The sequence below is a fragment of the Epinephelus lanceolatus genome, chromosome 11 (assembly GCF_041903045.1).
Source record: "Epinephelus lanceolatus isolate andai-2023 chromosome 11, ASM4190304v1, whole genome shotgun sequence".
Taxonomy (NCBI): domain Eukaryota; kingdom Metazoa; phylum Chordata; class Actinopteri; order Perciformes; family Serranidae; genus Epinephelus; species Epinephelus lanceolatus.
In genome coordinates this window covers 12,969,437-12,989,544 of record NC_135744.1, presented here as the reverse complement: position 1 = coordinate 12,989,544, position 20,108 = coordinate 12,969,437, and the positions used below count along the sequence as shown (strand labels likewise).

General features: G+C 41.9%; 2 protein-coding genes and 14 non-coding genes across 17 annotated transcripts in view; all 16 read right to left on the bottom strand.

The window, feature by feature from the left end:
- The window catches only part of styxl1 (serine/threonine/tyrosine interacting-like 1), a 46,329-nt gene extending 29,576 nt beyond the window's left edge, over positions 1-16,753 (bottom strand). For both annotated transcript variants that reach the window (XM_078172285.1, XM_078172284.1), the window contains exons 1-7: positions 15,648-16,753; positions 15,452-15,513; positions 13,844-13,943; positions 13,523-13,656; positions 11,651-11,796; positions 11,463-11,566; positions 11,043-11,155 (exon numbers count right to left, since the gene is read on the bottom strand). In XM_078172285.1, the coding sequence (XP_078028411.1) occupies positions 11,043-11,155; positions 11,463-11,566; positions 11,651-11,796; positions 13,523-13,656; positions 13,844-13,943; positions 15,452-15,513; positions 15,648-15,750 (762 nt within the window). In that variant the 5' untranslated portion in view covers positions 15,751-16,753. The remainder of the gene's footprint in view (positions 1-11,042; positions 11,156-11,462; positions 11,567-11,650; positions 11,797-13,522; positions 13,657-13,843; positions 13,944-15,451; positions 15,514-15,647) is intronic.
- trnay-gua (transfer RNA tyrosine (anticodon GUA)) lies at positions 162-250 on the bottom strand. The gene is given in 2 exon segments: positions 162-197; positions 214-250. It is a non-coding gene; the product is annotated as a tRNA-Tyr (tRNA).
- trnay-gua (transfer RNA tyrosine (anticodon GUA)) lies at positions 987-1,075 on the bottom strand. Its single transcript is given in 2 exon segments — positions 987-1,022; positions 1,039-1,075. It is a non-coding gene; the product is annotated as a tRNA-Tyr (tRNA).
- Positions 1,812-1,900, bottom strand: trnay-gua (transfer RNA tyrosine (anticodon GUA)). The gene is given in 2 exon segments: positions 1,812-1,847; positions 1,864-1,900. It is a non-coding gene; the product is annotated as a tRNA-Tyr (tRNA).
- Positions 2,637-2,725, bottom strand: trnay-gua (transfer RNA tyrosine (anticodon GUA)). The gene is given in 2 exon segments: positions 2,637-2,672; positions 2,689-2,725. It is a non-coding gene; the product is annotated as a tRNA-Tyr (tRNA).
- On the bottom strand, positions 3,885-3,973 carry trnay-gua (transfer RNA tyrosine (anticodon GUA)). The gene is given in 2 exon segments: positions 3,885-3,920; positions 3,937-3,973. It is a non-coding gene; the product is annotated as a tRNA-Tyr (tRNA).
- On the bottom strand, positions 4,711-4,799 carry trnay-gua (transfer RNA tyrosine (anticodon GUA)). The gene is given in 2 exon segments: positions 4,711-4,746; positions 4,763-4,799. It is a non-coding gene; the product is annotated as a tRNA-Tyr (tRNA).
- trnay-gua (transfer RNA tyrosine (anticodon GUA)) lies at positions 5,536-5,624 on the bottom strand. The gene is given in 2 exon segments: positions 5,536-5,571; positions 5,588-5,624. It is a non-coding gene; the product is annotated as a tRNA-Tyr (tRNA).
- Positions 6,361-6,449, bottom strand: trnay-gua (transfer RNA tyrosine (anticodon GUA)). Its single transcript is given in 2 exon segments — positions 6,361-6,396; positions 6,413-6,449. It is a non-coding gene; the product is annotated as a tRNA-Tyr (tRNA).
- On the bottom strand, positions 7,186-7,274 carry trnay-gua (transfer RNA tyrosine (anticodon GUA)). Its single transcript is given in 2 exon segments — positions 7,186-7,221; positions 7,238-7,274. It is a non-coding gene; the product is annotated as a tRNA-Tyr (tRNA).
- On the bottom strand, positions 8,011-8,099 carry trnay-gua (transfer RNA tyrosine (anticodon GUA)). The gene is given in 2 exon segments: positions 8,011-8,046; positions 8,063-8,099. It is a non-coding gene; the product is annotated as a tRNA-Tyr (tRNA).
- trnay-gua (transfer RNA tyrosine (anticodon GUA)) lies at positions 8,423-8,511 on the bottom strand. Its single transcript is given in 2 exon segments — positions 8,423-8,458; positions 8,475-8,511. It is a non-coding gene; the product is annotated as a tRNA-Tyr (tRNA).
- On the bottom strand, positions 9,248-9,336 carry trnay-gua (transfer RNA tyrosine (anticodon GUA)). The gene is given in 2 exon segments: positions 9,248-9,283; positions 9,300-9,336. It is a non-coding gene; the product is annotated as a tRNA-Tyr (tRNA).
- On the bottom strand, positions 9,660-9,748 carry trnay-gua (transfer RNA tyrosine (anticodon GUA)). The gene is given in 2 exon segments: positions 9,660-9,695; positions 9,712-9,748. It is a non-coding gene; the product is annotated as a tRNA-Tyr (tRNA).
- trnay-gua (transfer RNA tyrosine (anticodon GUA)) lies at positions 10,073-10,161 on the bottom strand. The gene is given in 2 exon segments: positions 10,073-10,108; positions 10,125-10,161. It is a non-coding gene; the product is annotated as a tRNA-Tyr (tRNA).
- Positions 16,754-17,843: 1,090 nt separating the features above from the next.
- On the bottom strand, positions 17,844-18,911 carry LOC144464637 (uncharacterized). Its single transcript, XM_078172240.1, has 2 exons — positions 18,652-18,911; positions 17,844-18,013 (listed from the first exon to the last, which is right to left on the bottom strand). Exons 1-2 carry the CDS (start codon positions 18,908-18,910, stop codon positions 17,844-17,846), a joined length of 429 nt encoding a protein of 142 aa, XP_078028366.1. The 5' UTR covers position 18,911.
- Between the last annotated feature and the right edge of the window lie 1,197 nt (positions 18,912-20,108).

Here is a 20,108-nt window from a genome sequence, read left to right as displayed (position 1 = left end):
GCATTGTACTGCAAATGGCAGTGTTTGATTCGTCACAGGTCTGGCTCATATTGATGCCAACGATTACCTGTTCAACAAGCAACATTTTGTCCAATTAAATCCAGCATTATTGTTCCACTAACCTCTTTATGGTCACACATCGGACACCAATGAAAAGTCCATCCTTCGAGCTGGAGTTGAACCAGCGACCTAAGGATACCTGTTATGATCAATCTACAGTCCTCCGCTCTACCAACTGAGCTATCGAAGGGAGCAGAAGTCCCTCAATCATCCATCCTCTCCATGGATGCTGGAATTGATGCTCAACCAAAGTTTTTTGGTTGGATTGGCTGCCTCGATCTCCTGAGAATATTGTTTTCCACTTTTATATAATGTCAGAGTAAGTCAAGATGAAGTCTGACACAAACCACCATGCACTGTGCGGCATATGGCAGTGTTTGATTCGTCACAGGTCTGGCTCATATTGATGCCAACAATTACCTGTTCAACAAGCGACATTTTGTCCAATTAAATCCAGCATAAATGTTCCACTAACCTCTTTATGGTCATACATCGGACACCAATGAAAAGTCCATCCTTCGAGCCGGAGTTGAACCAGCGACCTAAGAATACCTGTTATGCTCAATCTACCGACCTCCACTTTACCAACTGAGCTATCGAAGGGAGCAAAGGTCCTCATTCATCCATCCTCTCCATGGATGCTGGAATTGATGCTCAACCAAAGTTTTTTGGTTGGATTGGCTGCCTCAATCTCCTGAGAATATCGTTGTCCACTTTTACATAATGGAAAAGCAAGTTGTGATGAAGTCTGACATCAACCACCATGCACTGTGCGACATATGGCAGTGTTTGATTCGTCACAGGTCTGGCTCATATTGATGCCAACAACAACCTGTTCAACAAGCAACATTTTGTCCAATTAAATCCAGCATTATTGTTCCACTAACCTCTTTATGGTCACACATCGGACACCAATGAAAAGTCCATCCTTCGAGCCGGAGTTGAACCAGCGACCGAAGGATACCTGTTATGATTAATCTACAGTCCTCCGCTCTACCAACTGAACTATCGAAGGGAGCGAATGTCCCTCAATCATCCATCCTCTCCATGGATGCTGGAATTGATGCTCAACCAAAGTTTTTTGGTTGGATTGGCTGCCTCAATCTCCTGAAAATATTGTTTTCCACTTTTACATAATGGCAAACAAGTTGTGATGAAGTCTGACATCAACCACCATGCACTGTGCGACATATGGCAGTGTTTGATTCGTCACAGGCCTGGCTCATATTGATGCCAACAATTACCTGTTCAACAAGCGACATTTTGTCCAATTAAATCCAGCATAAATGTTCCACTAACCTCTTTATGGTCATACATCGGACACCAATGAAAAGTCCATCCTTCGAGCCAGAGTTGAACCAGCGACCTAAGAATACCTGTTATGATCAATCTACAGTCCTCCGCTATACCAACGGAGCTATCGAAGGGAGCAAATGTCCCTCATTCATCCATCCTCTCCATGGATGCTGGAATTGATGCTCAACCAAAGTTTTTTGGTTGGATTGGCTGCCTCAATCTCCTGAGAATATCGTTGTCCACTTTTACATAATGGAAAAGCAAGTTGTGATGAAGTCTGACATCAACCACCATGCACTGTGCGACATATGGCAGTGTTTGATTCGTCACAGGTCTGGCTCATATTGATGCCAACAATTACCTGTCCAACAAGCAACATTTTGTCCAATTAAATCCAGCATTATTGTTCCACTAACCTCTTTATGGTCACACATCGGACACCAATGAAAAGTCCATCCTTCGAGCCGGAGTTGAACCAGCGACCTAAGGATACCTGTTATGATTAATCTACAGTCCTCCGCTCTACCAACTGAGCTATCGAAGGGAGCGAATGTCCCTCAATCATCCATCCTCTCCATGGATGCTGGAATTGATGCTCAACCAAAGTTTTTTGGTTGGATTGGCTGCCTCAATCTCCTGAAAATATTGTTTTCCACTTTTACATAATGGCAAACAAGTTGTGATGAAGTCTGACATCAACCACCATGCACTGTGCGACATATGGCAGTGTTTGATTCGTCACAGGTCTGGCTCATATTGATGCCAACAATTACCTGTTCAACAAGCGACATTTTGTCCAATTAAATCCAGCATAAATGTTCCACTAACCTCTTTATGGTCATACATCGGACACCAATGAAAAGTCCATCCTTCGAGCCGGAGTTGAACCAGCGACCTAAGAATACCTGTTATGATCAATCTACAGTCCTCCACTTTACCAACTGAGCTATCGAAGGGAGCAAATGTCCCTCAATCATCCATCCTCTCCATGGATGCTGGAATTGATGCTCAACCAAAGTTTTTTGGTTGGATTGGCTGCCTCGATCTCCTGAGAATATCGTTGTCCACTTTTACATAATGGCAAAGCAAGTTGTGATGAAGTCTGACACAAACCTCCATGCATTGTACTGCAAATGGCAGTGTTTGATTCTTCACAGGTCTGGCTCATATTGATGCCAACAATTACCTGTTCAACAAGCAACATTTTGTCCAATTAAATCCAGCATTATTGTTCCACTAACCTCTTTATGGTCACACATCGGACACCAATGAAAAGTCCATCCTTCGAGCCGGAGTTGAACCAGCGACCTAAGGATACCTGTTATGATCAATCTACAGTCCTCCGCTCTACCAACTGAGCTATCGAAGGGAGCGAATGTCCCTCAATCATCCATCCTCTCCATGGATGCTGGAATTGATGCTCAACCAAAGTTTTTTGGTTGGATTGGCTGGCTCCATCTCCTGAGAATATCGTTGTCCACTTTTACATAATGGCAAAGCAAGTGCAGATGAAGTCTGACACCAACCAACATGCATTGTGCGGCATTTGGCAGTGTTCGATTCTGCACAGGTCTGGCTCATATTGATGACAATGATTTCGTGTTCAAGAAGCAACCTTTTGTCCAACAAAGTCAAGCATTAATGTCAAACAAACCTCTTTTTTTTCTGAATGGTCACACATCTGACACCAATGAAAAGTCCATCCTTCGAGCCGGAGTTGAACCAGCGACCTAAGAATACCTGTTATGATCAATCTACAGTCCTCCACTTTACCAACTGAGCTATCGAAAGGAGCAAATGTCCCTCAATCATCCATCCTCTCCATGGATGCTGGAATTGATGCTCAACCAAAGTTTTTTGGTTGGATTGGCTGCCTCGATCTCCTGAGAATATCGTTGTCCACTTTTACATAATGGCAAAGCAAGTTGTGATGAAGTCTGACATCAACCACCATGCACTGTGCGGCATATGGCAGTGTTTGATTCGTCACAGGTCTGGCTCATATTGATGCCGACAATTACCTGTTCAACAAGCAACATTTTGTCCAATTAAATCCAGCATTATTGTTCCACTAACCTCTTTATGGTCACACATCGGACACCAATGAAAAGTCCATCCTTCGAGCCGGAGTTAAACCAGCGACCTAAGGATACCTGTTATGATCAATCTACAGTCCTCCGCTCTACCAACTGGGCTATCGAAGGGTGCAAATGTCCCTCAATCAACCATCCTCTCCATGGATGCTGGAACTGATGCTGAACCAAAGTTTATTGGTTGGATTGGCTGCCTCAATCTCCTGAGAATATCGTTGTCCACTTTTACATAATGGCAAAGCAAGTTGTGATGAAGTCTGACACAAACCACCATGCATTGTACTGCAAATGGCAGTGTTTGATTCGTCACAGGTCTGGCTCATATTGATGCCAACGATTACCTGTTCAACAAGCAACATTTTGTCCAATTAAATCCAGCATTATTGTTCCACTAACCTCTTTATGGTCACACATCGGACACCAATGAAAAGTCTATCCTTCGAGCTGGAGTTGAACCAGCGACCTAAGGATACCTGTTATGATCAATCTACAGTCCTCCGCTCTACCAACTGAGCTATCGAAGGGAGCAGAAGTCCGTCAATCATCCATCCTCTCCATGGATGCTGGAATTGATGCTCAACCAAAGTTTTTTGGTTGGATTGGCTGCCTCGATCTCCTGAGAATATTGTTTTCCACTTTTATATAATGTCAGAGTAAGTCAAGATGAAGTCTGACACAAACCACCATGCACTGTGCGGCATATGGCAGTGTTTGATTCGTCACAGGTCTGGCTCATATTGATGCCAACAATTACCTGTTCAACAAGCGACATTTTGTCCAATTAAATCCAGCATAAATGTTCCACTAACCTCTTTATGGTCATACATCGGACACCAATGAAAAGTCCATCCTTCGAGCCGGAGTTGAACCAGCGACCTAAGAAGACCTGTTATGCTCAATCTACCGACCTCCACGTTACCAACTGAGCTATCGAAGGGAGCAAATGTCCCTCAATCATCCATCCTCTCCATGGATGCTGGAATTGATGCTCAACCAAAGTTTTTTGGTTGGATTGGCTGCCTCAATCTCCTGAGAATATCGTTGTCCACTTTTACATAATGGCAAAGCAAGTTGTGATGAAGTCTGACACAAACCACCATGCATTGTACTGCAAATGGCAGTGTTTGATTCGTCACAGGTCTGGCTCATATTGATACCAACAATTACCTGTCCAACAAGCAACATTTTGTCCAATTATATCCAGCATAAATGTTCCACTCACCTCTTTATGGTCACACATCTGACACCAATGAAAAGTCCATCCTTCGAGCCGGAGTTGAACCAGCGACCTAAGGATACCTGTTATGATCAATCTACAGTCCTCTGCTCTACCAACTGAGCTATCGAAGGGAGCAAATGTCCCTCATTCATCCATCCTCTCCATGGATGCTGGAATTGATGCTCAACCAAAGTTTTTTGGTTGGATTGGCTGCCTCAATCTCCTGAAAATATTGTTTTCCACTTTTACATAATGGCAAACAAGTTGTGATGAAGTCTGACATCAACCACCATGCACTGTGCGACATATGGCAGTGTTTGATTCGTCACAGGCCTGGCTCATATTGATGCCAACAATTACCTGTTCAACAAGCGACATTTTGTCCAATTAAATCCAGCATAAATGTTCCACTAACCTCTTTATGGTCATACATCGGACATCAATGAAAAGTCCATCCTTCGAGCCGGAGTTGAACCAGCGACCTAAGAATACCTGTTATGATCAATCTACAGTCCTCCACTTTACCAACTGAGCTATCGAAGGGAGCAAATGTCCCTCAATCATCCATCCTCTCCATGGATGCTGGAATTGATGCTCAACCAAAGTTTTTTGGTTGGATTGGCTGCCTCGATCTCCTGAGAATATCGTTGTCCACTTTTACATAATGGCAAAGCAAGTTGTGATGAAGTCTGACACAAACCACCATGCATTGTACTGCAAATGGCAGTGTTTGATTCGTCACAGGTCTGGCTCATATTGATGCCAACGATTACCTGTTCAACAAGCAACATTTTGTCCAATTAAATCCAGCATTATTGTTCCACTAACCTCTTTATGGTCACACATCGGACACCAATGAAAAGTCCATCCTTCGAGCTGGAGTTGAACCAGCGACCTAAGGATACCTGTTATGATCAATCTACAGTCCTCCGCTCTACCAACTGAGCTATCGAAGGGAGCAGAAGTCCCTCAATCATCCATCCTCTCCATGGATGCTGGAATTGATGCTCAACCAAAGTTTTTTGGTTGGATTGGCTGCCTCGATCTCCTGAGAATATTGTTTTCCACTTTTATATAATGTCAGAGTAAGTCAAGATGAAGTCTGACACAAACCACCATGCACTGTGCGGCATATGGCAGTGTTTGATTCGTCACAGGTCTGGCTCATATTGATGCCAACAATTACCTGTTCAACAAGCGACATTTTGTCCAATTAAATCCAGCATAAATGTTCCACTAACCTCTTTATGGTCATACATCGGACACCAATGAAAAGTCCATCCTTCGAGCCGGAGTTGAACCAGCGACCTAAGAATACCTGTTATGCTCAATCTACCGACCTCCACTTTACCAACTGAGCTATCGAAGGGAGCAAAGGTCCTCATTCATCCATCCTCTCCATGGATGCTGGAATTGATGCTCAACCAAAGTTTTTTGGTTGGATTGGCTGCCTCAATCTCCTGAGAATATCGTTGTCCACTTTTACATAATGGAAAAGCAAGTTGTGATGAAGTCTGACATCAACCACCATGCACTGTGCGACATATGGCAGTGTTTGATTCGTCACAGGTCTGGCTCATATTGATGCCAACAACAACCTGTTCAACAAGCAACATTTTGTCCAATTAAATCCAGCATTATTGTTCCACTAACCTCTTTATGGTCACACATCGGACACCAATGAAAAGTCCATCCTTCGAGCCGGAGTTGAACCAGCGACCGAAGGATACCTGTTATGATTAATCTACAGTCCTCCGCTCTACCAACTGAACTATCGAAGGGAGCGAATGTCCCTCAATCATCCATCCTCTCCATGGATGCTGGAATTGATGCTCAACCAAAGTTTTTTGGTTGGATTGGCTGCCTCAATCTCCTGAAAATATTGTTTTCCACTTTTACATAATGGCAAACAAGTTGTGATGAAGTCTGACATCAACCACCATGCACTGTGCGACATATGGCAGTGTTTGATTCGTCACAGGCCTGGCTCATATTGATGCCAACAATTACCTGTTCAACAAGCGACATTTTGTCCAATTAAATCCAGCATAAATGTTCCACTAACCTCTTTATGGTCATACATCGGACACCAATGAAAAGTCCATCCTTCGAGCCAGAGTTGAACCAGCGACCTAAGAATACCTGTTATGATCAATCTACAGTCCTCCGCTATACCAACGGAGCTATCGAAGGGAGCAAATGTCCCTCATTCATCCATCCTCTCCATGGATGCTGGAATTGATGCTCAACCAAAGTTTTTTGGTTGGATTGGCTGCCTCAATCTCCTGAGAATATCGTTGTCCACTTTTACATAATGGAAAAGCAAGTTGTGATGAAGTCTGACATCAACCACCATGCACTGTGCGACATATGGCAGTGTTTGATTCGTCACAGGTCTGGCTCATATTGATGCCAACAATTACCTGTCCAACAAGCAACATTTTGTCCAATTAAATCCAGCATTATTGTTCCACTAACCTCTTTATGGTCACACATCGGACACCAATGAAAAGTCCATCCTTCGAGCCGGAGTTGAACCAGCGACCTAAGGATACCTGTTATGATTAATCTACAGTCCTCCGCTCTACCAACTGAGCTATCGAAGGGAGCGAATGTCCCTCAATCATCCATCCTCTCCATGGATGCTGGAATTGATGCTCAACCAAAGTTTTTTGGTTGGATTGGCTGCCTCAATCTCCTGAAAATATTGTTTTCCACTTTTACATAATGGCAAACAAGTTGTGATGAAGTCTGACATCAACCACCATGCACTGTGCGACATATGGCAGTGTTTGATTCGTCACAGGTCTGGCTCATATTGATGCCAACAATTACCTGTTCAACAAGCGACATTTTGTCCAATTAAATCCAGCATAAATGTTCCACTAACCTCTTTATGGTCATACATCGGACACCAATGAAAAGTCCATCCTTCGAGCCGGAGTTGAACCAGCGACCTAAGAATACCTGTTATGATCAATCTACAGTCCTCCACTTTACCAACTGAGCTATCGAAGGGAGCAAATGTCCCTCAATCATCCATCCTCTCCATGGATGCTGGAATTGATGCTCAACCAAAGTTTTTTGGTTGGATTGGCTGCCTCGATCTCCTGAGAATATCGTTGTCCACTTTTACATAATGGCAAAGCAAGTTGTGATGAAGTCTGACACAAACCACCATGCATTGTACTGCAAATGGCAGTGTTTGATTCTTCACAGGTCTGGCTCATATTGATGCCAACAATTACCTGTCCAACAAGCAACATTTTGTCCAATTAAATCCAGCATTATTGTTCCACTAACCTCTTTATGGTCACACATCGGACACCAATGAAAAGTCCATCCTTCGAGCCGGAGTTGAACCAGCGACCTAAGGATACCTGTTATGATCAATCTACAGTCCTCCACTCTACCAACTGAGCTATCGAAGGGAGCAAAGGTCCTCATTCATCCATCCTCTCCATGGATGCTGGAATTGATGCTCAACCAAAGTTTTTTGGTTGGATTGGCTGCCTCAATCTCCTGAGAATATCGTTGTCCACTTTTACATAATGGAAAAGCAAGTTGTGATGAAGTCTGACATCAACCACCATGCACTGTGCGACATATGGCAGTGTTTGATTCGTCACAGGTCTGGCTCATATTGATGCCAACAATTACCTGTCCAACAAGCAACATTTTGTCCAATTAAATCCAGCATTATTGTTCCACTAACCTCTTTATGGTCACACATCGGACACCAATGAAAAGTCCATCCTTCGAGCCGGAGTTGAACCAGCGACCTAAGGATACCTGTTATGATTAATCTACAGTCCTCCGCTCTACCAACTGAGCTATCGAAGGGAGCGAATGTCCCTCAATCATCCATCCTCTCCATGGATGCTGGAATTGATGCTCAACCAAAGTTTTTTGGTTGGATTGGCTGCCTCAATCTCCTGAAAATATTGTTTTCCACTTTTACATAATGGCAAACAAGTTGTGATGAAGTCTGACATCAACCACCATGCACTGTGCGACATATGGCAGTGTTTGATTCGTCACAGGTCTGGCTCATATTGATGCCAACAATTACCTGTTCAACAAGCGACATTTTGTCCAATTAAATCCAGCATAAATGTTCCACTAACCTCTTTATGGTCATACATCGGACACCAATGAAAAGTCCATCCTTCGAGCCGGAGTTGAACCAGCGACCTAAGAATACCTGTTATGATCAATCTACAGTCCTCCACTTTACCAACTGAGCTATCGAAGGGAGCAAATGTCCCTCAATCATCCATCCTCTCCATGGATGCTGGAATTGATGCTCAACCAAAGTTTTTTGGTTGGATTGGCTGCCTCGATCTCCTGAGAATATCGTTGTCCACTTTTACATAATGGCAAAGCAAGTTGTGATGAAGTCTGACACAAACCACCATGCATTGTACTGCAAATGGCAGTGTTTGATTCTTCACAGGTCTGGCTCATATTGATGCCAACAATTACCTGTCCAACAAGCAACATTTTGTCCAATTAAATCCAGCATTATTGTTCCACTAACCTCTTTATGGTCACACATCGGACACCAATGAAAAGTCCATCCTTCGAGCCGGAGTTGAACCAGCGACCTAAGGATACCTGTTATGATCAATCTACAGTCCTCCACTCTACCAACTGAGCTATCGAAGGGAGCAAAGGTCCTCATTCATCCATCCTCTCCATGGATGCTGGAATTGATGCTCAACCAAAGTTTTTTGGTTGGATTGGCTGCCTCAATCTCCTGAGAATATCGTTGTCCACTTTTACATAATGGAAAAGCAAGTTGTGATGAAGTCTGACATCAACCACCATGCACTGTGCGACATATGGCAGTGTTTGATTCGTCACAGGTCTGGCTCATATTGATGCCAACAATTACCTGTTCAACAAGCAACATTTTGTCCAATTAAATCCAGCATTATTGTTCCACTAACCTCTTTATGGTCACACATCGGACACCAATGAAAAGTCCATCCTTCGAGCCGGAGTTGAACCAGCGACCTAAGGATACCTGTTATGATTAATCTACAGTCCTCCGCTCTACCAACTGAGCTATCGAAGGGAGCGAATGTCCCTCAATCATCCATCCTCTCCATGGATGCTGGAATTGATGCTCAACCAAAGTTTTTTGGTTGGATTGGCTGCCTCAATCTCCTGAAAATATTGTTTTCCACTTTTACATAATGGCAAAGCAAGTTGTGATGAAGTCTGACATCAACCACCATGCACTGTGCGACATATGGCAGTGTTTGATTCGTCACAGGTCTGGTTCATATTGATGCCAACGATTACCTGTTCAACAAGCGACATTTTGTCCAATTAAATCCAGCATTAATGTTCCACTAACCTCTTTATGGTCACACATCGGACAGCAATGAAAAGTCCATCCTTCGAGCCGGAGTTGAACCAGCGACCTAAGGATACCTGTTATGATCAATCTACAGTCCTCCGCTCTACCAACTGAGCTATCGAAGGGAGCGAATGTCCCTCAATCATCCATCCTCTACATGGATGCTGGAATTGATGCTCAACCAAAGTTTTTTGGTTGGATTGGCTGCCTCGATCTCCTGAAAATATCGTTGTCCACTTTTACATAATGGCAAAGCAAGTTGTGATGAAGTCTGACACAAACCACCATGCATTGTGAGGCGTTTGGCAGTGTTCGACACTGCACAGGTCTGGCTCATCTTGATGACAATGATTACCTTTTCAACAAGCAACCTTTTTTCTCCAACAAAATCATGCATTAATGTCAAACTAACCTCTTTTTATTCTAAATGGTCACACATCGGACACTGATGAAAAGTCCATCCTTCGAGCCAGAGTTGATACTGCGACCTAAGGATACCTGTTATGATCAATGTACAGTCTTCCACTCTACCAACTGAGCTATCAAAGGGAGCAAGCAATCCTCAGTTGTTCAGCCCATGCATGGATGCTGAAACTGATTTGTAACCAAAGTTTATTTTGCGACAACACAACATAAAACATTCATGACAAATTTACAATCAGAGTGCAGAGCTGGGACAGCTGGCTAGTCTCTGTCGAAAATTAAGAGATTATCCAACATCTCTAAAGCTTATGGACATATTGTTGACACAGTTCCCACACATAACTCCTCTTAGAATCACAAAAAGTCCTTTGTACATCTCAGTTCATGTTGTGAATAAACAAGATACTAACTGGTTGCTTGTCTGGATCATTTTCTACCTTAGAACAAAAACACCTTATGTTTACGTTTCAAGACACTCGCAGCAGATTATATTCGGTTTCTTAACACTTGTTACCATGTCGTTATAACAGTGAAACTACGATTTGCATGGCACATAGGTTACTGCATTCTGCATCCCACTTGCCTTCAGTGTGTATTTGAGGTGGTGCATGAGAAAAGCAATGGTGACAGCACTGCAGCGACTTCGGCCCTGCCTGGACACTATCAGGACACGAGAGCCCATGTTGATGTGTGAATCTGAAAACAAGAGCATAGATGGCTATTTCACTTCACAGAAAATTGCACTATCAAGTTCATCTTTTAACAGCAACTATATATAATGACAAATCTAGCCAGAAGTTAATTCTGTGATTTGATCATTGTAAATTCTAATGGATGGACTGTACCTAATCTCGTTACAACTTTTGTTCATAAAACCCCACAAAATGACCTCTGACCTTTTTAAGTTCAGACTGCGATGGCACAATGCATGTTTTATTCACTTCTTTTAATACAGATTACTGAGAAGAGTTTTAAATAGCATATTATGTAAAGTACAACTTACCAATAAGAGTACAAATCATTTCAAAACTTGAATAGAAATCAGACGCCACTGAGTCAGCCACAGGGATGTGAAGGACGGTCTGGTTCTCCTTTGTGGGTCTGGATCTAAAATTAAATAATTTCAGAACAAACTAAACACACGACACTCAGAGTTTTCTCTGATATTTCAAACACCCGGCCCCGTCTTACTCCAGAACGTCACTCTGTGTGATGCTGATGATAGCGCTGATTTTCAGGTCCTTGAGGATGCTGGAGTCCAAGCCTTGTTTCTCGTTACCCATGTACAGAAGTCCTGCCATGATCTCCACTGGATACATCTTCAGGTTTTCCAGCTCCTGAGACAGTACAGTAATACACTGAACAGCAATTTAAATAACACTTGTTGAAGATAATCCCTCTACCTGACAGGTGTGGCATAACAACATGCTGCTTGCACAGCATCATTACCACACAGGTGTGCCTTGGGATGGTCAAGGGGAAGTTTTGAGGGGCCATCAGCATGCTGACTGCAGGAATGTCCACCAGAGCTGTTGAGCGTGAATTGAATGTTCATTTCTCTACCATGAGAGAACTACAATGTTGTTTATGTGATTTCAGCAGCATTGCCCTACGTTTCTCCTCTCACCGGTCTCTTCCTGAATGGACCACAAGTGACACGCAAACATGTCAAGTTTGTAGAAAATATACTTTATTTTAAAATACAGTAAATTTCCGGCACAGAGCTTTTATTTTGAAACGTTGTTTCCTGCTGTAGAGTGAGTGACTAACGGAGAGCTGTTTGATAGAAACAGTAAACTAGCTTGACGACATGGCCAAACGCAAGTATGACACTAAATGTATTAAACTCTGTGGACCTTAAAAGAAATGATGAAGGAGAAATCTGGACCTTGTGGCTGGACCAGTTGGGAACCACTGGTCTAGATTAATTCACAAAAGTGATAGAGCCTTTGCAGTCAGAGCACCATGACTTTGGAATGACCTGCCCAAGGAGATCAGGGCTCATCTTTTAAATCACCTCTACTACTTTTTAAAAATTGCCTTTTGGTGATTTTAACTGCTTTATTATTGTGTGTTTTACTCTGTTATGTGTATCTGTTTTATTGCTTTTGTTGCTAATGTTTAATCTTTTATTGGGTTTCATAAAGTACAAATGACTTGCGGCGGACATTGCCTTCGTATATGGGATGCCTGCTCTTCCCACTAAGCCACCGGCTGCCCCCTGGTGCACATTCCTTCAGTCAGCATGCCAATGGTACCGCCCTCAAAACTTGCAACTTCTGTGTCATTGTGTTGTGATCAAACTGCACATTTAGAGTGTCCTTTTATTGTGCACACCCCAAGACACACCTGTGTAGTAATGATGTTGTTTAATCAGCATCTTGATATGCTACACCTGTCAGGTGGCTGGAGAAGTGTTCACCAAGAGGCCGTTTACACGTTGCCTGCTATTTTCATAAACGGACATTTCACCGTCTCCGTTTTCAAAAAGATCTTCGTTTACACTTACCCGTGTATATATACACAAGAGCATGCCAAACCTGTAGGTGGCAGTGTAACGAGAAGCTCAAGCCTTCCATGTATCCATTGTCACCATAGCAACATAGGTCGCACTTTTTACACAGGCGCAAGTTCCGGCGCATACTGTGACGTGGGCTGCCTATAACTCCGTTTATCTGCGTTTATCTCAGTTTACATGCAAACGTGCAACCGGAGTTTTCCAAAATCTCCACTCTGGCCGGAGTTTTTAGAAAGACTCGTTTTCAGAGGAGAAATCTCCGTTTGTGTGTAAACGAAGGGCACAAACGAAGGAATATGTCTCCGTTTATCAAAATCACCGTGTACGTGTAAACGGCCTCCAACACTGATTTTTAACAAATTTGCAACCTAACTTTTAAAGAAATGTATCGATTGATTGCGTTAAAAAACAGTCTTAGATCTTTAACTTAAACTTGTGGAAAATGAGAGACAAAAGTGTTGTTTAAATTTGTGCTCAGTGTATTTCAAATTGTATATATATGCAGCTAACTGAGCCCTCAGGCGTATATGGTCTGTTCATCTTACCATGACGGTGTAGATTATTTTCTCAGTCCTTAAAAAAGGGTACAGAGCTGAGAACCTCTGAAAGCCTCCTCTCACTATGTGAACTGGACAGAGGCTCACTTCAGCTAAAGCCTGGGCACATTCAACTGCTCTGCCTGCAATCACAGTCAGATGCCAACTGGTAAACATCAATTAATACATTTGCGGCTGCAAACTTGGAGCATTGCTTAAAGGGAGCTTTAGCTTGTCATTGCTGGAGCAGCTCAGGGGAATTGTGGAAAATACAGACTTTAACACTTTACACGCCCCTGTGAAGAAATCATGTCCTGTATAGCCAGTTACCTTTTTCCTGTAAACAGCTTGTGTTGCTGTCATAGACCACCACATGCTGCATACTGTCGACCTCCACAGCCACAGGCAGTAGGAACGTGCTCTCTGAGTCCTGGAAAGAGTCACCCATGAATTTCTAATATTCAACACAACAGAAATAATCCTAGAAAATTAAGGAACTAAGAAATTTAGATGCACTGCAAGGCTTGTCTTACAGTTTGTTTCCAAAATGTAATGACAGTAGGAGTTTTCATAGATGTAAAAAAAAAAAAGAAGAAAAAAAAAGCATTTGATACAATTGACCATGGACTACTAACGAGCAAACTGGAACAATACAGGATTAGAGGAGTAGCCCACATATGGCTCAATAACTACCTTGAAAACTACACATCAATGTGTGCAAATAAACAACAATAAGTCTGACTTGTTGAGGGTTATATTTGTGGTTATATGTGGGGTCCCACAAGGATCAGTGCTGGGTCCAATATTGTTTATATTGCACATAAATGATATCTGTAATGTGTCCAAGTTGTTTAATTTTGTTTTGTTTGCTGATGATACGAATTTGTTTTGTTCTGGTGAAAACCTTGACCAGCTTCTGGATACAGTGGAAACAGAATTAAATATTTTAAAATGATGGTTCAACATTAACAAGTTGTCACTAAAAATAAATAAAACTATATATATAATATTAAGTCATAAAAAAATATAACCAAATACATATTATGACAGATAATATTGAAATGAAAAGAATATATGAGAACAATTTTTGGGAGTTGTCATAGATCACCAACTATGCTGGAAACAGCATGTTAATCATGTTAAAACCAAAATATCAGAGTCCATCGCAATATTGAACAAAACAAAAAAACATTGTTCTTGGGTTAAAAAACATACAAAACAATCACGAGTCTGATTTTCTTGCTTTAAAAGAGAGCCATCAGAATCATAAACAGTGCTGATTATTGCCAATCCACAAATAAATTATTCATAAATTCACGGGCAATCAAATTTAGCAAGGTTGTTAGTATGATGATGAACTGAGAGGAAACTGTATGTTCACAAAAACAAAAAGCAGAACAAATGTAAAACAAATATGTGCTTCAGTGTGTCGAATCAATTTGTGAAATGGTTTAGAACAGAAAGAAAGAAAGAAAGACGGCTGAAACAAAAGATTAAAAAAAATATTTAAATACAAGATGATCAACAAATATAAAACTGAAGTATGAACACCAGAGTGCACATGAAATGTGTTTAACACTTAATTTCTGTAACTTTCTTTTATTGCTCTATTTAAAAATAATGAATGTTAATCCCTCCCTCACTTCATGTTTATTTTTTGTCAATATACCAGTGTGTTTGAGTTTTATCATTTGGAAAATGATAGAAATAAACTAAACTAAACTAAACTAAAAACATCAGTCTCTCTTCTTGGATATTTTAATGCAGAACTCACAACATTTAACATCTAATGACACACAATGAGATAAAACTAACAAACTAATATACAGTCTATGGATAAGTATCCCATAAAACCCCACTTTAAAAAATCTGAACTATCCCTTTACATAGATCCTGCTAAGACACATCACAAAACTGTGGACACAATAACATCCGCACCATTTTGACATTTTTAGCAGTTATGATGTGACTCATTCTGTAATCTTGAGTTTCACGAGCATCTAGAAAAGAAACACATAATATATAAAACTAAAGTTAAATTGAATAAAAGCGAAGCAATCAAACAAATCCAAGTCAAGTGATAACACAGGCTCCAACATTAACAACACAGCTAACTTTATATCTCATCTCTTACCAGTCAAACAAAGGTAGTTGATCTCTGCCAGCCTTGACACACGGCTGCACTGGTTGAGGAGATTGTAGAGCTCAAATGGCTCACACATCATAATGTCAGCCATACAGGAAGACACAGTTAGTCAGACACATAGAGTATATCAAGAGTAGAGTGAACTTATAATGAGCTTGACCTGAAGGAAAAATATAACAGCCTACAAATCCTGTCCAACTAGCTCAGATGTTTTCAAGGGGAACAGTTGTTTGCTTGTTGCTAAGTAACTCAACATCTCCCCTCATTGGTGGTTGGTGATGATGTAAAGCCTTAAAGTCACAAGTGTCCATTTCTTGACCATGTAAATGACTGTTAATCCAAATATGTAGATTATTCTATTTTATTGTCCTTGTGAATAAATACAACGAAATGAAATGCACAGAATAAAACAGAACTAATAAAAGCAATAAATAATAAAGGCGGGGGATAAGACACATGCATGCACGCATACGCACAAACAAGCAGTCTCAAAATAAGTATAAATAAAGGTTAAAGTTATATTTATTGTCTCATTTCAGCAGTCACGTTCAGTCTGACCTGCTCCTCAAGCAACAAGCAAACAAGTTATTTCAACCTACTTTGTTCCTCTTTCTCTTGTTTATGTGACTCAGGGGTGAGAACTGGGACCATTTCAGATGGTCCTCTTTACCAGTTTGACACAAAGGGCAAAGCAGAGACAAGGTTTCTAAATAATAACAACTAGTCCATACCTGGGGATGTGTTATGTATAGAGGAATAAAAAATCAATCAGAGCACTGTAAATGCACTATGTAATAAATATTAATGTAAGACAAACAATGCACACTGTATTTAGAAACATGCTTTATGGTAAAATACATGGAGCATAGTTTTGGCTGACGGCATGGAGGCACGTGCGTGCACGGGCTGTGTCAAACCAATGCACACTGTATTTAGAAACATGCTTTATGGCAAAACACAGCATAGTTTTGGCTGATGGCACGGAGGCACACGCGTGCGCGGGACTGTGCGCAAGCACACAGGTACACACATACACACGCAACACGGAGAAAGAATTAAAGAAACAGTGCAAAGTGCACAGCACAATGTTCAGTTTGTAAGTTGCATGTCCCAGCCATAAACTGTGGTCTGAGTGCAGGTGTTCTCTGCGCATGCGCAGCTCGCACTGCTAATGGTGCTGACAGTATGAATGGGTAGTGGAAATAAACGCGAATATAAACAGTAGAAATGTGGGGAAAAAGGCAAAAACGGCATCGTGGCTGTCTGCACATGACCAAGATGAAAGCTTATGTGCAAGTTCAGAGAAACAGGTCAAAGCAGTGAGGAGGAAAACAGATGATGACAGATGGATGCAGCGTCAGACACTGACCAAAAAAGCCGTCCTTTAACGCTGACATGATACGCAGCTGGTTGCCGTTATAGTTTAACGGCACCACGAGCGTCAGGGGGAAACAAGGCAGGACATGAACAAAAGTTAAGCCAGTTAAAAGTTCCAAGTACAGCGGATGGAAGTGGTGATGGATGGGACCAACAAACTCCAACTTTCACCCGGGAGAGCGGAGTTCGCGTCCCGAAAGATTATAAAGCCAAACCTTGTCCTTTTTTCCGAAACCCAACAATGTACTTTACTTGTTGGAGGAAAAAAGGCAATTCGCATTGTTACACTAACATGGCGTGTTTATTTTGAAAGAGACTGCATGTAACAGGCAGAACTTGACATGCCGTCCCAGAACGTCAATAACCAACGTACCCAGGGTACCTCGCACATTGTAACTGGATGTGGAAGGTCCATGACCAAACATTAATGTGACGAGGTCGGAGTGAGAATGTGTTGCAACAGCAGGAAGTGTTGTTGACTCACAACATATTTGCAGTAGACCATGTCTTTTGCAATGTGTTTGATGGCACCTACACCTACAAGACACAAACAGCACTTTGGTTAGCAACATCTGATGATACTCTGTGTGTGTGTGTGTGTGTGTGTGTATGAGAATGTGTTACTTACAGGTAAATGATCTGCCTTCCAATATCCAGCAAAGACCGATCCACATCCTCCTTCTCCAAGCATATTTTCTTCTTGATATTTGGCCTCAAGTTCAGCTGAAAAGACACACACATATATTTTGATTTAATACATTTGTGAAAAACGTCCATTTACACTTAACGTTAAGCCAGAGTCACGATCTACTGACCTCTTAGGGCTTCAACCAACAAATCCTCCCTGGTCTCGTCCTTTGTCTCTTCTTTGAGGTCTTGGCTCCTCGTCTTCTTCAACACTGGTGCTTCTCCATCAGCAGAGGCCTTCCTCTTTACGCCTTTCTTCCTCACATCCTCCACAGAGATGTTGCTGCTTTCTACAGACGAGAAAAAACACACACAAGAACATCAGCTTGTTGACAGTGACAGACACTAACGTGGACAAACAGTCCTCTAAACTAAAGGACTGAACAGGCTGTCATTATTCCAGAGTTACTGGTACATTACTGGAGAATGGGAATGTGCCCTGCCACTGCTTTTCTGCTGAAGAGAAACACTGTGTGGACACAGGCCCTACGTCCAAGTGAACATTTGTGCCAAAGTCGGAATAATTCTCTCAAGGCATTCTTGAGATATCCCATTCATGAAATGAGACGTACACAAGGTCACATGGACCTTGACGTTTTTACCACTAAAACATGATCAGTTCATGGTTGAGTCCAAGTGGACATTTGTGCGAAATTTGAAGAAATTCCCTCAAGGTGTTCATGAGATATTGCATTCACGAGAATGGGACGGATGGACAGCCAAAAACTTAATGCCTCAGCCCACAGCTGTCGCCAGCCCTGAGACGTAAAAATAAGCCAGCTGCAGATGACATTTTAAATGCAGGACTAACATTTCTACACTGTGGTGTTGCTGGTCTGAGTGCTGCTTCCACCACTGTCTGAACCTGGTGCTCAGTAAACTGATGGTGTTATACACTCCCAAAAGTAGTTTCAAACGATCAGCCTACCTGTGTCCACGTCTGTTGAGGACGATGCCACCTCCTGGTCACATCTGAGAAGGTCCAGTCTTCTTTTCTTAGCCTTCCTCTTAACAAGTCCGTCCCCATCATTTCTGACCTTCCTCTTCACTATAACACTGACATCCTCCTCAGATGTACACGGGCTGTCTGTTTCTGAGATCCTCATCTTCTTCCTGAGGGTCATTATATGGGGAGTTGCCTTCCTTTCAAGGCCATCACTTCCAGACGATGTACTTTCCTCAGACATGGTGCTGCTGAATTCTGCAAATGAGAAAAAACACAGTTGATCAGTTTGTTGTGAATAATTTTCACTAACTGCATGAAAAGATGTACAGACTCAGATCACAGTGAGAAAAATGGCTCAATAGCAGGAATCAGAGGTCGATGTTTCAGGTACTAACTCTTAATTAGTGCCGACTCTACCTGATAAGTCACATGGATCATTAAAGGAATAGTCGTATGCTCTTATCTTCTCAAACACATGAATTTTCGCTTAAAAACCTTCAGTACTGGAGTCTGGTTTTAAGGAGAGCACAAATGAGTTTCACTTTTCAGTTCAATTTTAAATAGTAAGGTTGTGGATGAGGGACCCACTTTTGAAAATGTTGTCCCCCTGCCCATATTCTGTATGTGAAACGGTGAAAAACAGAAACAAGACCAGCATCAGATGGACTGTATTCAGAGATAATAATAGAAATAATAGATAGGTTGACCAATTAACTGTTCAATGAGAATGTGTGTGTGGGCGGGGCATAAGTACATACAGCGAGCAGCAGCAGCGGATGGAAACAAAGGGCTTGGCAGGGACAGAGCACCTGCTGCAGCAAGCCAACACGCCGTCTGTGGTCATTTTGGCTTGACCAGCGGACTTCATTACAAGCTGATTGGCTGCTGAAACAGGTGACGTGCTTTAAAAACCAACTGCCACTTATTTGACCAGCTGAGTTGCAGGTGACACCATCAGCCAGCTTGAGTTGAGCTCAGACCGTCCAGTTCACATCACTGCAACTTTTCTCTGCAACGTTCGAAAATGGTTTTGTCTTGTCGCGAATCTTTGGTCTGAATTGGGCTTTAAACGTTTATTTTCCCTAGAGGATGATTGCTAATAACCTTGGTGACCCCCATGACCTTTCCACTAACAGTGGGACAAAATTTCCCTTTGAGAAACTCTTGAGTCCAGGACACTTTGTCTTGAAAACTAGTATAACTAGATATTCATGGTCCCAGAAAATTAATCCACATATCGACAACATTAGACCAAACTATCAGTTTGTACACGGCAAATATAAAAAGTCTTATGCGCTGATTATATTAACTGAGTACATTTATATTTCCAAGACGATACACTTGTTTTCTATGCAGCTCCATCACTGTTAAAACTGAAAGACAAGCAAGTTTAAACAACACTGACACACTCATGATGAGGCATGATGAACACTGACGCT

Excerpts from the sequence above, each read along its gene's own strand:
- LOC144464637 (XM_078172240.1), bottom strand. The coding sequence starts at position 18,910 with ATGTCTGAGGAAAGTACATCGTCTGGAAGTGATGGCCTTGAAAGGAAG. Across the intron at positions 18,014-18,651 it reads CTCAACAGACGTGGACACAG|AAAGCAGCAACATCTCTGTG; the intron begins GTAGGCTGATCG and ends TCTCGTCTGTAG.